Genomic DNA, 17035 nt, shown 5'->3' with positions numbered 1-17035 from the left:
AAAACAAATGAAAAATGGGAAAACACCAGGAGAAGATAAAATTACTTCAGAGATGCTAAAAATGGGAGGCACTGCATTAGAAGAGGCAATGAGAGCATTACTGAATAAATATCTATTGGAAGGACACATACCAGGAAGGGGACGCCGCAAATATAGAAAACTACCGACCAATAAGCTTATTGTCACACCTTTACAAACTACTACTCTTTCTTACCATTCACCCCAACTGAAAGGATATTTACCTTGGTTCAAAAACTGTCCACTTGGAATCAACTCCGTATCTAAATGGACAAAAATGTCAGCTGAAAAAATTGGAATAGACACAAAAAAACATAAAATAACAAACTATTCTCATCGATCTTCAGCTGTGTCAGCCTTGCTCAAACAAGGTGTTTCTGAACAGGAGTTAATACAATTAACGGGTCACTCAAATGTAAGCTCTCTAAAACCATATCTGCAGCTGGATTCCAGTCACCACTTGAGGTTGATCGAAAATCTCAGAACAACAAATGAAGCTGGACCTTCGAGTTCCCAAATGCTACAGTTCAATAGTACACAAAATCATGCATTGATAGAAAAGATTGGGCGAACTACTATAGCTTATAATAATTGTATATTTAATATTGTTAACAAATAAATAAAGATTATGTTTCGTTGATATGGTGCATTAATTATCTCGTGAAATAGTCTTGTCGAATTTGATTCGAGAGAAAATTATTTACCGGCAAAATTTTCTTCTGGTTTTATTCAAGTTTGTTGCCCTTTGGCAATTTTCGCTTATGAAATTTTGACAAGATCACTCGACTGACGTCTCGTGATTTAACTGTCAAAATTTAATTCGCGAAAATTGCCAGGCCACAAACTTTCATACTAGTCGAAAATGTTGCCGGCAAAATTTTCTCTTTTATGATATTTTATACGATAACATCACTATAAAATAGGTTAAATGAAACTGTTAATTATTCGTCTTTCTTTTTATTTAAGTTTTGGGTTGTCGAATTTGCAGTGTTGGCGGTGCAAATTCTTCTCGTATTCATTCGAAGGACGGTCAAAAATACACATTCAGATTCGTATACGAAATTTTTCTTTCAAGTAAACTCGTATGCAGGAAAATTCGATTAAATTCGAAAATACGACCCCTGTATTACTACATAAAAAAACAAGCATGTACTTACTTTGAAGGCAATCGGCGTTGAGTAGATCTTTACACTTCTCATGGCACTTTACTCCACACTCGGTACACCGGACTCCCTGTCTGGCAATGCCCCACAGGAGACCCTCGCACTCGTAACAGTAGGTAGGTGATGTTGCCGTCCATGGGACGAAGTTGTGAGGTGTGGTGCTGCTGATGGGATAGATGAGTGCTTGAAGAGTCTTCTTATAGACGTGCATTTTCTATAAATAGACAAATAGTATCTAGTAAATAGACCCACTCTGTATGAATGTTGCAGTTTATATAATTTTATATTGCATTATATGCCATAAATATAATTTTATATTATTGCTTTTAAAATTAGTAAACTCGGAATTTTACTATAAATATTTTATGTTCGTTATTAATAAATTACATTATAAGGCATTACAAACTCATTTTTGAATTTTTATTATATGGATTTATAAATTATAAATTACTACACAAAATATCGATACTCTATTGCTTATTTTATTTATGGTCTAATTGGTTATTAAAATTATTAAGTGGAACTCTTTTGTATTGCATTTATTATTAATAGTTTGTAAATGATAAAAAAATGGTTTTTATTTTTTAGAGGGAGGAATGTTTGCATCAAGAATTGATCCAAATAGGATCTATAGATGTGGTGTTGATTGTACTTAGTCTTTAGATTTTTGTAAAAATCTCTCGGTTGTTTCTAACTGAAATTTGAGTATGCTGCTGATGAAAAAGTTATGAAGAATTCAGAAAAAACTTTACAATCAACTATCTCCGTTACGGATCAATATTTATCACAGTGCTGTCCTGAATATCTCGTAAATTATTCCATCTACTTCCAAAATGGATAGTAGTAAAATTTTTCCCCTAGTATTAAAACGTAAAATAGTTTTAATATATATATATATATATATATATATATATATATATATATATATATATATATATATATAATAGAAAAATTTGGAATATAGACACAGATAAACTAAAATTTAAACCAGAACAATATAAAAGCAAGTTAAAACCAGCGAAAGTATTATATCTAGATTAACTTAGATTAAATGAGATCAATGAACTCATAACAAAAGAACTATTAAATGCAAGCTTAGAAGTGGCAAACGCTAACAAAAAACGAAAATCCAAAATAAATGTAGAATCACAAAATATGCTGAAACAAAGAAAAGATCTGCAGAGACACTGCAGAATTTAAGGAACTTAATCGAGTAATAAGAAAACAGACAAAACAGGACATTAAAAAACATCCCGAAGACCGTATAGAACAAGTCATAGAGAAAAACCGAGGTCTCAATTGCACCAAACCGAAACTAGGAAAGAAAAACATAATAACAATTAAAATGAACAAGGGCAACTAGAAAAAAGTAAATTTGATATAGCAAACTCAATGGAAAAGTTCTACGCCGATCTGTATGGTTCCAGAAAAGGTACTCCTAACTCCTCAAAGCAGAACTTGAAAAAGCAGATAACAAATGTCAACTCAAAAGTGATGCCCGAAATAAGCCACGAAGAAATAGAAAGAGCGGTAAAAGAAATGATAAGGAATAAAGCTCCTGGAAGCGCTGGAATCCTAGCAGAAATGCTGTAGGAAGGCGGAGAAGAAGCCATCACGTATCTAAAAATCATCATAAGTGGCTCGACAATCCGTTGTGGATCTTGGCCTGCTCACAAAGAAGTCGCCACTCCTGTCGATTCCTGGCAACTTCCCTCCATCTTCGTATCTAAAAATACTATTTAATAAATGTCTATTCGAAGGCAACATACCCGAACAATGGAATACTGCTAAAACAATACTAATACACAAAAAGGGAGACATCACAGACCTGAAAAATTATCGACCAATTTCACTTCTTTCACAAATTTACAAAGATTATTACAAACAGGTTAACAATTAAATCAGACAGACTAACGAATACAATCTTCCATTATGTCTTTTATAGATTATCAAAAAGCTTTTGATAGCGTAGAACTGTGGGCAATAACAGAAACATTAGTCAACAACCGGATCGACTCCAGGTACAGAATATTAATACATAATATTTACAAACAAGCTGAAATGATAATGACGTTGGGTAATGAAATCGAAACAAGACCAAAAATCAACTGAGGCGTAAGACAAGGAGACACAATATCTCCAAAATTATTTACAGCTACCCTACAAGATATCTTTAAGTCAATAGACTGGGAAAATAAGAAATCCCTATTAACGGAAGATACTTGAACCATTTTAGATACGCAGATGGTGTAGTACTAATAGCCGACACGTGGAATGCACTCAATACGATGATTGAGGAGCTACACTAATGTAAAATTGGTCGTTAAAACAACAATTATGATCTAGAAAGCAAAGTCTGTTTTTTTATTATTAAAAGCCTTATCAAAATTTGCTTTTGAAGTTATAAAAAAATTTCTTGGATGTAAAAATGATAATTCTGAAATATAGATTTAAATAAGTAAAACACTACAATTGTTTCAGCAAAGTGCCTTTTTCAAATTGATCCATTTTTGGTATGTGTTAACACTGTATAGTATTTACCTAAAGAGGTTGAAGATGGGAGAACTGTTTATCTCAAGTTGGTCATTCATAATGATTTATTTTTTAATTTGTTAATTTTCATAGATTCTAATAAAGATAGCTTGAGGCCCTTATTTTGGCTGTGAAGAATTTGAAAATCGTCATTAAAAGAATGATTCTGGTCTAGAAGGTAAAGTGCCTATGTAGAATCTGTTTTTCTGTTATTAAAAGCTCTTTTATGTTCCTTTATACGTTTGTTAAAACTTCTACCAGTTTGACCGATGTAAGTTTTTGGCTAGTCGCCACATTTAAGTTTGTATACACACCTGTTTGTTTTGGCTCTTGTTGTTTTTAATATATTTGCCCAAGTTGTTGTTCGTTTTTAAAGCTGGTATTATTCCTTTTTTTATGTGTTTGACTTACTTGTTAACATCTTGCCTGTATATGTATTCGAGGTACTGAGTTTTTTCTCTGGTGACGGAAATACTAATTTTAGGGCTGTCTTATGTAGTTTCTGATTTAAAATTTTCTTTATTGTTTGTTCGTTGTAACTATTGTTTATAGTAGTAAATTATTGATATACAACTTTTTTTAAATTATTTCACTATCAATCTTCACAACCTAGGTTTTTTTGCTTTGCTCAGCGATCTCGGTGACCTTTGTACAGTAAATGCTTGTGATCTTCCACTTTTTGGGAACATATGCCAACACCATAAAAAAGGACAGAGAAGACGTAGCATCGTAGCATTCTTATTTTTATATCAAGAGAAAAGTTGTGACTCTTAAAGAAGACCCCCATCCGATTGAAGGTGGATCTAGCTTTTCCTATGCGCGCTCTAATCTCCTAGTTGTTGGTCTATTCATAATTTATTATGTTGTCGAGGTAATTGTAGTGCGTCACTCTTTCTGCAGGGAATTAGTTGACGTAGAGTTGACCTTCTGTTATCATTTTCTTGCTAATTATCATAAGTCTTTGTATAAACCCAAATAATTCAAATTACTTCTTCTTCTAGTGGATGGTCGTCAATTAAAACTTTTGTTCTTATTGGGTAGGCACCTGTAAACTTCATACCTTTTGCTTTTTTGTTGATATTTTCATATAGAGTCGATAGAAAATAAGAATGTGGAATAAATCATCATCACATAATGTCATTTCAGCGTAATAAATATAAAAACTTGCAATTAATAATATATACATGCGTGTTGACAGGAAGTTAAAGACCCTATTAAAAGATTAAAATTAAATTATTAGCTGGATTACGAATATGATATGCGAAGCAAAAAAAAATAAGAAATAACAGAATCAGAAGACCAAGTAAAATACGGACACAAGATTTCCAAATTACCTGCACGAAATGAAAAACTACGAGAGAAATGTAAGAATTGAAGAAGGATCTGGTGGAGTGAAAAAAATAGTTCACCTGTTAAGAAAACCTAACACCGAAACCTCCTGAAGGGTATAAGATGTTACTAGCTGGAATCGGAAGAAGAACAATGAACACACAGTTACAACTACAGAAAATGACGTTGATTTGGAGATCACCAACAAAAATATCAGCATGGAAACTAAAATAGACTAAATAATAAGAAAACCTAGTCATAAAAACTAATGCTAACTAGAGAAAAACACAAAATCAGAAAATACAGCATAGCTAATTCCTTATTTTCGTTGAAGTAATAATGATTAATGCATATACTTCGTGTTGTAAAGTGACTGTTAAAATATTTCGACTAATTTTTTTCTTGGCACGTATAACAGTTAATATTAATGATGCCATTATCCGGCATATCTTTAATATCCCTAAGACGCCGCCAGAGGGCTATTAACCGAAATTATCTGGTCGTTAGTTCCTGCCCGACCGATCATGTGTATCGACAAAAACGATAGTTTCCTTGACAGTGTCACGATTATAGCTTTCCAAGGGCCCGCCACGACGTAATTTGGGGTAAAACGGGACTACAAAAACATTCCGCTCCTTCATCTCACACTCTTCCCCTTCGGTGCTGTCATCGGCGCCTTATTATCATCAAATCCCTGTAATTTCCAATTTTCACGTGCTAGAAGACTGAATACACCGAAGTTGGAATGGTATAAACAGGGTGTCTATTATCATAACAATGGAAAATGTTTAGGAATTGGGAGTTTCATTGCGGTAGAATAATCAAAAGTTTTCTTGGAAAACATTTGGACGGATAATGTTTGAATGTTTGTATTTGGAATATAATCACTGTAGATTTAATGAACTTACTGTAGTTCGGAAATGCTGTAAGGGGTAGATAAAATGTTAAATATGCCATTGGTTATTTTGTTTAATTTGAAACTAACTCTGCAATTAACTAAAAAATAGCAAATGAAATGTGATTCACAAAATTTTGCAACTAATGGGAATACATGAAATACAGCATTTACGTGATAACAGTAATTAATTGATACACACTACCGAGAATTATGAATGCCTTTCAAGAAATTTAGAATATTGTTTAAATTACAGTCTACAGCTTGAGCTTCTAAAAGTGTTGCTGATATCTAGTTACTTCGTTGATTATTATAGAGGGGACATTCACATAGTATGTGTTTTACTGTTAGTGTGGTATTACAATTTTCACACAGCGGCGATTTGCACTTTTTAATTAATTAATCATGCGTTAATCTAGTATGATCGGGAATGAGATTATTTCTTGGCTGCTCGAGGAATGGAACACATTCCTTGTCTCTAAGCGGGATTTCACTAGTTTTAACTTTGAATTTGGGTACACTCCATTTATTTTTTCAAGCACCTAATATTGATTTTTTGATACAAGCTTTTATTCCGTTGACACCGATGTGTTTATGTGCTGTTACCTACGCGATAGAGTTGTAGTACTCAAAATTAATGCTAAACCAGTTAACGTGAACATTATTCAAGCATATGCTCCAACTTAGGAAAGCTCAGAGCAGGAAATAGAAATATTCTATGAACAATTGAAATAATCTCTAAAACATACCAAAAAACAAGAAGTGAATATCCTGCTAGGAGATTTCAACGCCAAAGTAGGCAAAGGAGGTGTTGGCAAGACTGTGGGACACTTTGGACAAGGAACGCGAACTGATAGAGAGGAGACCGCCTTGTTTAGTTCTGCCAGGAAACGTATAGTGCAATAATGAACACCTTTTTCCCATTACCACCCCGAAAACTCTACACCTGGAAATCTCCAGCTGACTGTCCAAAAAAAAAAAAATGATTAGAAACCAGATTGACTATATCATCATCAACAAACGATTTCAGGCTTCCGTAAAATCCGCACAAACATATCCGGAAGCAGATGTTCCATCAGACCGTTATCTTTTACTAGGACGTTTCAAACTCGACATGAAAAAAGTCCATAAAATAAAAGCACAAAAACGTCCGGACATCCAGAAGTTAAAAGATAAAACCACAAGAGAAGAAGTCAAAGAGGAGATCAACAACAAAATAAACAGCATGGTAATCTCAGATATTAATCAAGAAAACATAAGTGTTGATAATATGTGGAATAAAATCAAAAATGTCTGTAATTCAGTGATACATAATAAACGTAAACCAGAAAACAATATAAAGAAACAGCCATGGATGAGACAAGTAATATTAGAGCTAATGGAAGAACGAAGAAAACACAGAAATAATAATGAGAAAAGGTACAAAGAAATAAACAAAATTATTAAGAAAAAGATTAAAGAAGCAAAAGAATCATGGCTACAAGATAAATGCATAGATATAGAATCCCTAGAACTGGAGCATGGCACTTTTAACCTACATAAAAAGATCAAAAACTTAAACGGCAGGAAACGGATCACGAAGTCATAACTTATACTAGACAAGCACAACAATCTGCTCTACGGAAATGAGAGAATACTTGAGAGATGGAGGCAATACATGGAAGAATTATTCAAGGAAGAGCAAGAGAGAGAAGTCAGTATTTCTGGATGTTCAGGACCAGAAATAACGCTCAGTGAAGTAACATATGCAATAAAAAGACTAAGAACCAACAAAGCACCCGGACCTGATAACATACAAGCTGAAACATTGAAACTATTTGAAAACAACCAACTCAAACTCCTAACGAGTCTACTGAATAAAATCTAGGAAACTGCATTTCTAGATTGGCTAGTTTCCACCTTCATTCCTCTCCCCAAAAAGGCAAATGCCACTAGATGCTCTGATTACAGAATTATAAGCTTAATGAGCCATGCACTCAAAATCCTTCTTTCTGTTATTCACTCTCGCATACATAGAAAACTTGAAGAAAACATAAGCAGTGTTCAGTTTGCGTTTAGAAGCGGACTGGGAACGCGAGAGGCCCTATTTTCCATACAAGTATTGATACAAAGAGCTCGAGACGTAAATTGAGAAGTCTACGCATGCTTTGTAGACTTTGAAAAAGCATTTGACAAGGTACAACATCAAAAATTATTTCAGATAATGAAAGAATCTAGTATTGATGGCAAATATGTACGCCTAATTAAAAATTTATACTTACAGCAAAGGGCAACTGTACGAGTAGACAACGAAACTTCATAAGAATTCACGATAAAGCGGGGAGTACGTCGGGGCTGCATTTTATCACCGACGTTGTTCAAAACTTACTCGGAAATGCTGCTCTGGGAAGCTATTGATGGTTTCAGAGAAGGTATAAAAATCAATGGTAAAATCATAAACAATTAAGATATGCGGACGATACGGTTTTGATAGCTGATAGTGCGGAGAATCTGCAAACATTAATAGACCGTGTAGTGGAAGCCTGTGACAGATACGGCATGAAATTAAACTGTAATAAGACTTGCAGTAAGTAAAAACGACGTAATACAGCACCAATTCACGGCTAATAATGAACCCTTGAAAATAATCGACAACATTATATACTTTGGATGCAACCTAAATAAGTAATATGACCACTCACAGGAAATAAGATGTCGTATAGAAACGACAAGAGCTGACTTCAATCGCCTCAGGAAGATTTTATGTAATATGCACTTGAACATTGATATAAGAACACGAGTCTTGAGATGCTATGTATTTTCCACTCTTTTATATGGAGTCAAAGCCTGGACCTTAACGGAGGCAACATCCAAACGATTAGAAGCCTTCGAAATGTGGTGCTACCGCCGCATGGTCAGAATTTCATATATCTATCATGTTACAAACAACACCGTGATTCAACGTATGAATAAAGATCTGGAAATTATGCATATCGTGAAAATCAGAAAGATGACATACTTAGGGCATATGAAGCGCAATGAGAAGTATCAATTAATTCAAATAATTTTACAAGGCAAGATAGAATGCAACAACTCTCAAGGGCGTAGAAGGACATCGTGGTTGAAGAACATCAGACAGTGTGCAGGAATGACTACCATACATCTATTTAGAGCAGCTTCCAACAAAGTTGTATGGACCAACATGATTGCCAACATCCACAGAAGATAAGCACCAAAAGAAGAAGAAGAAGATAAATATTGTCCTGTCTGACAGATAGATATCAGAAGGATAGACATTTATTTATAAAATAAAATGTACTACCAATTGACCATCTTAAAGGCACACTCTAATACCGTTTTGAATAATTTCGGTGACAATGTATCTCCTTGCCTTATCCCACGTAATATTTTTACTGGTCGGGTTTTATCGTATTTCCTAACAGTCATAGTGGCATTTTTGTAAATATTGTAAATAAGTTTACTATACCTATGGTCAATCCTGATTAGTTTAGTTTAAAGCTGTATGAAAATCTATGAAAGCAAAGACAAGAGGTTTGTTGTATTTTATAGATTTTTCAGTGAGTGTCTTTACTGTAAGGACGTAATCATTGGTACCATAATTTGAATGGAATCCTGCCTGCTCTCTCGGTTAGTAGATATTTTATTTTTTCTCCAATCTTCATGTCACTAACCTAGTGAAGAACTTGTATATGTGGTTCAACAGTCTAATAGGCCTATAATTTTCTAGGTTTGTTCCATCTCCTTTTTATGCAAAAGGATGGTTATAGTATTGTTCCATTCTTTTGGCACCTTTTTTGCTGCAAACATAAATTTAACAGTTCCCTTAATTTATTTAATAGGACATCTTCTCCATTTAGGATAGCTTCTATTACAATTCCATCCTCTCCTGGGGCTTTGTTATTTTTCATTTTTCTTAATGCTTGTCGAATCTCATCTACCTTTATCTCTGACATTAGTTTTTAACCTTGATTCATGATCTTCTTTGAAATGGCTGTTTGTATTCCTGTTTGATCTTCTCGTCCACTTCCATATAATTACTCGTAAAACTCTTCGACGACCTGTATTAACTCGTTTCTACGTAATTTATATCATTTAGCTTGTTTCTTAATTTATGAATTTCGCATTTCTCATTCGTTAGCTTTCTAAGTATAACTTTTAGGCTGATATTTTCTCTATAGTGCATTTAATATTATTAAAGGGAAATTAATGGGATATTTCCACCAATTTCTCGTAGCGTACCAAATCCTCGTAGTGACCTGTCGACCACTTTGCCTCTTGTGGGGGTGAAAATTATACACACTTTTATTAGCGGTTTATTATAATTCCACAATACCTTTTTTGTATGCACTTTACTAACTTTGACTATACTCTTGTATATTGTGTAGCACGGGTGAGAGAGAGAGAGAGAGAGAGAGAGAGAGAGAGAGAGAGAGAGAGAGAGAGAGAGAGAGAGAGAGAGAGAGAGAGAGAGAGAGGGAGGGAGAACAACGTCTTGATCGAATTAACAACGTAAATGACTGAATGCGACTGTCTGACTGACTAAGTTCGGGCTGGAGAGGACAAAAGGGAAGAAGGGGTGTGCGGGCTGGAGAGGTGTAAAAGATGCTGACGATGGTCTGGTCTTTTGATATTTGATATTTAAACTACAGAGGCGGCGTTAAATTAAATTGGAATAGTGAAAAATTAGTTGGTTTTCCAACAATTATCGATTTTAAATTTCCTTAAATCTCATCTAATTGCCTTCGAAACGGTTTTATTCATTTCTCTTAGAGTGTGGCTGTCTGCATTCTTATAGCTTCTCATTTATCTTCTTTTATCCAGCAGTGTTTCAGTATATGGACTTATTTTACTATCTGATTTTCTTCTGGGACAGTGCACTCGGTGACTTTCGTGTAAGGCGTTTGTGATGCAATTATTTAAGTCGTTAAGATCGTTCTAGGAAGTTTCATGCAGTAGTAGCTTATTATTGATATGTGCTTCATATTGGTTGATATCCATGGAGGTGTTCAGATACCATAAGATTAATTTTTAGTCATTATGTTCCTTTCTCTTTTTATGATTTGACTTGCTCGTATTATTCTGTGGTCACTGCTTATGGTGAACTTGTTGAGTACTGCTACATCTTTATTTATTTGTTTTTTGTCACTTATGATGTAGTCAATTTCGTTCCTTGTTCTACCGTTTGGACTGTCCCAGGTCCATCTTCTGTGCATATTTTTGTGAAAGAAGTTGTTCATGTTGAATCAATTATTCTGGAGTAGGAATCCTAGTAGCGTTTCTCCTCAGCCATTTCTTCCTAGGGAACCAATTATTCTCAAGGATGTTTCTAGCTTTGCTTCTTTTACACCTATTTTTGCGTTAAAATCGCCACATAAAATTGTGAATTATAATTATGGATACTAAATTAAAAACCCTGAGTGTTTAGAATATTCATAAATTGAAATAGTGATTATTTAACCTCAAAATGACTTTTTTATTTGAAAAACTTCCAAAACCCACTTTTGACCAACTTGTGATCTTTAAATTAAATATCGGAAAAGTAAACAGAAACACAAGTAGCAGTACATCCTGTTCACTGAGACATGAAATGATAAACAAGATAACTATAACAAAGTTTTCTCGAGCTAACAAAAGTTTCAATTAATAATTAGATTTAAATTCGCTGAAGCTCGACTCCGAAAAGTTTATCTTGACAATATTAAGAAAAACAAATTTTATTCTTTGGTTTAAACTTCAACTTTAACGGATGGCAAAATGTGATGTAAACCAAGATTTACTTAAATTAAATACAGACGTGAAGAATGAAAATGAAAAGAAAAATCTCAAAAAGTTCATTGTCAAGTAAGAATTGAAAAAGGGATCCACAATATTTATTTTCTATATACTTTATTTTTATTTCTTTCATGCGTTAAGTACATGATATAATAAAAAAACCGATGTTTAATATACAATTTTCAGTCACTATATAGCTTTTTCACTATTTCCATGATTTCTCTTCGTTTTTCTTCATACTTTTAATTTGTTTGTTGTAAAGAGGATCTAGAACTGTTTTCTCTTAATTAGTCACTTTTTTAATCAATAGCTTGTTTCTTCTTCTTCTTCCTACTTTATAAATAGGCTTAATGCCTGTTTTACTTCGGTTTTTCGCCTCAATTGACGTTGTCTGACCATCTTTTCCTCGGTCGTCCCAATGATCTTCTTCCATTTGGCGATTTGTCTCTTGCTATTCGCACTATTCTATTTTCTGTTATTCTTTCAATGTGTTGATTCCATTCCACTTTTCTTCTTTTGGTCCACGCGTTTATTTCCTCTATACCACATCTCGCTCGTATTTCCTCACTTCTTACTCTGTCTCTTAGAGTTTGGTTTGTTATTTTTCGTAAGACTTTCATTTCTGTTGTTTCCAGTAGTCTTTGTGTTTTCGCCGTATCTGCTATTGTTTCTGCTGTGTACGTCATTATCGGTCTTATTGTTAATTTATATATCCTGGTTTTCGTTTCCGTTGTGAGGTATTTGTTTCTCCAGATTGTGTTGTTGAGACATCCTGCTGCTCTGTTTGCCATGTTCACTTGTTATTGTACTTCTTCTTCCACTTTTCCGTAGCTTGACAGTTTTATTCTCAAGTATTCAGTTTACATCACTTGTTCTATTATTTTGTTATTTACGACTAGTTTGCATCGTCCAGGTTCCGCTGAAATCACTAACGTTTTAGTTTTCTCTGTTGAGATCTCCATGTTGTATATGATCGCCGTATCTTTGAATTCTTTAATTAATCTTTGTAGGTCATCTTCATTTTCGGCTGTTATTATGGCGTCGTCGGCGTAGTATATTATCCTTATTTCCTTTTCTCCCATTCTATATCCTCTTCTTTTTTAACTTTCTTTATGATTTCATCCATTATCAGATTAAATATTAATGGGCTCAGCGAATCTCCATGTCTAATACCAGTTTCATATTTGATAGGTTGCGACAGTTTTCCTTTACATCTTACCATAGCTATGTTATCTTTGTATATATTCTCAATGGTTTTTACTAAATCCAGTGATATTCCCTTTTCATATAATAAATGTATCGCGTCCCGAATTCTCACTCTATCAAACGCTTTCTTCAAATCTATCAGACACATATATGCTGGTTTGTTGTAAACCAGCGACTTTTCTTTTATTTGTCTTATTACAAAAACTGCATCCGTGCATGATCTTCCTGTCCGAAATCCTTGCTGTTCCTCTTGCAGAGATATTCGTTCATTTATTTTTGTCGCTATTATTCTTGTTGTCAATTTGAGTGTTGTATTTAATAGATTTATTGCTCGATAATTATTGGGGTCTTTCTTATATCCTTTTTTGAAGAACATCACCATGATCGCTCTCCTCCATTCATCTGGTATTCTGTTCGTGGTGATTATTTTATTAATAAGAAGTTGCAGTTGTTGTACAAGGTGATCACCTCCATATTTCAAAAGTTCATTTGGTATTTGATCTTCTCCTGGTGACTTTCTGTTTTTTTAATTTGTTTATTCCTTCTTTCACATCGTTTTTTGAGAATTCGGTCCTTTCCTCAGTTATTATATTTGGCGTTTCTGGTAAAGGTTCTTCGTTTTTTTTAATATTTCTGTCAGGAAGGCCACCCATGTATCCTCTTGTATGTGTTCTATTTCAACTAGTTCTTGCTTGTTTCTGTTGTCCATAGAAATCCATCTCTAGTCCTTTTGTGAATCTTTCCCAGTAATCTGTTTTTGCTTTTCTTACCATTTGATGAGTTTCAGTTCTTATTCTTTTATATTCTTCATATGATTCATTCGTTTTTTCTGACTTATATTTTAGGAAAGCTTTCTTTTTTTGGTGACATTTTTGTTTAACCTCCATAACAATTAAGAAACCTAATTAACAGCGTTGAAAAGATCAAGGACTGAAGTTTTAACGCTTAAAAGTTAAAAATAATTGTTTATGAACAGAGTCGTCTAGAAAGATTCAAAATGTGGAGCTTCAAGTCTGTCTGCTTGGAGTTGTAATGGGGAAAAACTCGAGCTATAAACTATATCTCCAGTTTTTGTTGATGGATTTTGACGTTTCTTTTTTAATTTGTATGTAATTTTTTCGTACATTACGAATGTGCCCAATATTAATAAATTTAATTTTAAATTAAGCATGTAAATTAATTTCTTGCGGTAGTATTTCTATTTAATTTTTTTTATTTTAAATGCTTACAATAGAGTGTGATCCAATTTTATGTCTAATATATGTTTTAACTAAGCTTTTTGCGTTTCCTAATCCAATTACTTGCTGAAAAGTATTATTGATTACAAGTTCCTTTTCTATACCAAACCTGCTTAGTCTTTCAGCCCTTTCATTTTTTTTACACAACTAAAATAATTTTATGAGCTCACCTCGCCTATTACCGTGGTACTCAAAGGATAGTCGCATAGTTAGTATTATATTTTTTGTAGTAAATGTTTTGATTTTGTAAATTCTTATAGTTGCCAATTCTGTAGACAATTATTCACGCGTATTAACGCCAACAAAGCTCCAGGACCGCACCATATAACAAATAGAGCTGGGAAGAAGCTGCCAGGAAAAGTAATAGTATACATAACAAATTTAATCAACCACATCCTAAGCTGGTCATACTATCTAGGCTAAAACAAGAATCAGAAGAAATCAGAACAATACCTGAAGCACAGTTCGGATTCAGATCCACTCAGACCAGTTTAGAACACTTGTGTGAAATTTAGGTACTGCGTCTAGCAGAATATATCACAAAAGGGTTCAATGAAAAGAAATATATAGCAGTTGCCTTTCTAGATATCAGGAAAGCATTCGACAGAGTCTGGCACGTGCGCCTGCTGTATAAAATAAACCAATATGGTTATAGTAAGGCGATGACTATCTTCTCATACCTAGCCTACAGAAGGATCAGAGTTCGGATAGGGCCACCCCTGTTCGAAGTTAGAGCAATGGAGGCTGGTGTGCCACAGGAAGCAGTATTGTCGTCGTATCTATACACCATATACACAGCAGATATCCCAGTCTATACGCAGAAGATACAGCGAGAGCTGTTAGCAGTAAAGACCCAGATCTAGCAACAACACACCCTACAAAGCGCACTTAACAAAGTACAAGATTGGTGTATACAGTGGAAGATAGTTTTCAAAACACAGGCCGTCACGTACCAAAAAAGAAAAGGTGGGCTAAATGAAGTTCTATCCCCTCTCCTCTCTTTCAATCCTATCCTGAGGTTACAGCTTGGGAGTCAGATAGGTACCAATCCGTATTGATCTACGGACATGTGGGTCCCACTGTTTTATTGGAACACACATGTCACTCGGAGCTGGGCTTCAACAAAAATTTTTGTGTGTGTTGTGTATATCAATTCTGTACTTAATAGAAAATTCTACCTTAGTCCAAGCTGCAAAGACCAAAGTGAATGATTTTGAGCATTAATTAGTGAATTTTTAAAACCAAGTCCGTTCAACTCCAAATTGTTTTTTATGGCAATTTTAAGGTGCAAAAACAGTGTTTTTTGATTATTTTTATTTATTTTTTTGTATCAAATCACCATGTCAGGGTAAAATGAGACAATATTGTAAAAGTACTTAAAGAAATCTTTAATTTAAGCTGTGCTATATTAAATTAGACCTAATGGTTTATGCAAAATTAATTATCGAATGTCAAACATTTATTTTACACATTTTAAACTTATTGATATTTGATATCTGATATCTGAAGTCGAGATAAAGATTTAAATGAAAAAAATGGAAGTGAACTTGGCTTAATTTGTTCAAAAATCACAGCTGATTTGTTTATGACAAGCATTAAAATATGCACCATTCAATAATTAAGGGCCTATATTTTAAGAGGATATAATTTTTATTTAAAAAACCGCTATTTAAAGTCAACAAATATGAGTAAATTTAACTGTTTTTTCGAGTTGTCAAATTGGCTCGGTGGTAATGAAACTCTTCTTCTGTCAACCCTACGAGAAAAAATTTGGATCCTCGCCTCTTTGTAAATTACAATATATTTTTTTATACTTTATAATTAATTTTTTTTTCATAGTCCACGAACTTAATAGTAAAAAGCGAATTATATTGTCTGAAAAAAAATCAGTAAGTCTCTGGTATATATATATATATATATATATATATATATATATATATATATATATATATATATATACGCTTTCCCTTGTAGTAATAATTATAATATATAAGAGAAAACAGAAACAGCTGTAGGATTTACTAAAAAGTGTAGTGGATTGCTACAAGAATGATCCAACCAGATAGAACATCATTTTAATTATGTAGCTATGTAAAGAACTACTTATAAATATTTATCGTTCATCATGTAAGTAAAATTAAACATTATTGTATTTCTTTTGCAAAACTATAAAATATAATTCAAAATATTTTAAAGTAAATTGCTCGTGAAATTTGTTAAATATAAAATTAAAACTCAACTCTTGTGCTAATGAGCTAAGTATTCTTTTTCGTTTATAAGTAACAAATTTAGATTCAAATTTATAACAATTCTCTGTTCAAGGTTTCTGTTTACATATAAGATTTTAAATCCCCTTCAAACGTCTTTCGATTCTCTAATTAAGTATATTTTTTTTCTCAATTTAAAGTTACTCGGTTAATTTAGTAATAATTAAACTTGTGACATTGCCTCTTGAGCTCAAAAGTTGATTTTTATTTGTTATATTAACAGTACCAACACCACTCAATTTTAAAAAGTTTTGTAAATTTATTCCTAAATTTATTATTGTGTCTTCAAAAAATATTAAACCAACTCTAAATTAAAATAAGCTTAAGGTCTTTATGGCATGCAGCTATGTTTGATTTTTCTTTGTCATTGAATTCTATTAGATAAATCTCGTCATATATTACCTCGTACGTCACCATTGGCCCGATAGTAGCAAAGAGACGTGTCTAAAGCCCTTTTGGCAAGGTGCCATGTTTGATTTTTCTTTGACATTGTATTCTACTTGCTAAATTTTGTCATATAACAGATCGCACAGTCCTGTATATTAAGTCATTTTTCCTCTGCCTAAAAGCTATCCTCTTTCCAACAACCCCTTACACGTTTCGATCCAACCAGCC

General features: G+C 33.4%; 1 protein-coding gene across 1 annotated transcript in view; it reads right to left on the bottom strand.

Annotated features, from left to right (window-relative positions):
• unc-13 overlaps positions 1–17035 on the bottom strand; it is a 347574-nt gene that overhangs the window by 191921 nt on the left and 138618 nt on the right. The window contains exon 5 of the mRNA XM_072534612.1: positions 1176–1395. Coding sequence (XP_072390713.1) covers positions 1176–1395 — 220 coding nt within the window. The remainder of the gene's footprint in view (positions 1–1175; positions 1396–17035) is intronic.

Source organism: Diabrotica undecimpunctata, chromosome 6 (assembly GCF_040954645.1).
Source record: "Diabrotica undecimpunctata isolate CICGRU chromosome 6, icDiaUnde3, whole genome shotgun sequence".
In the NCBI taxonomy this organism is placed as follows: Eukaryota; Metazoa; Arthropoda; class Insecta; order Coleoptera; family Chrysomelidae; genus Diabrotica; species Diabrotica undecimpunctata.
The sequence above is the reverse complement of the archived record's forward strand: the minus strand, read 5'-3'. Positions and strand labels throughout refer to the sequence as shown.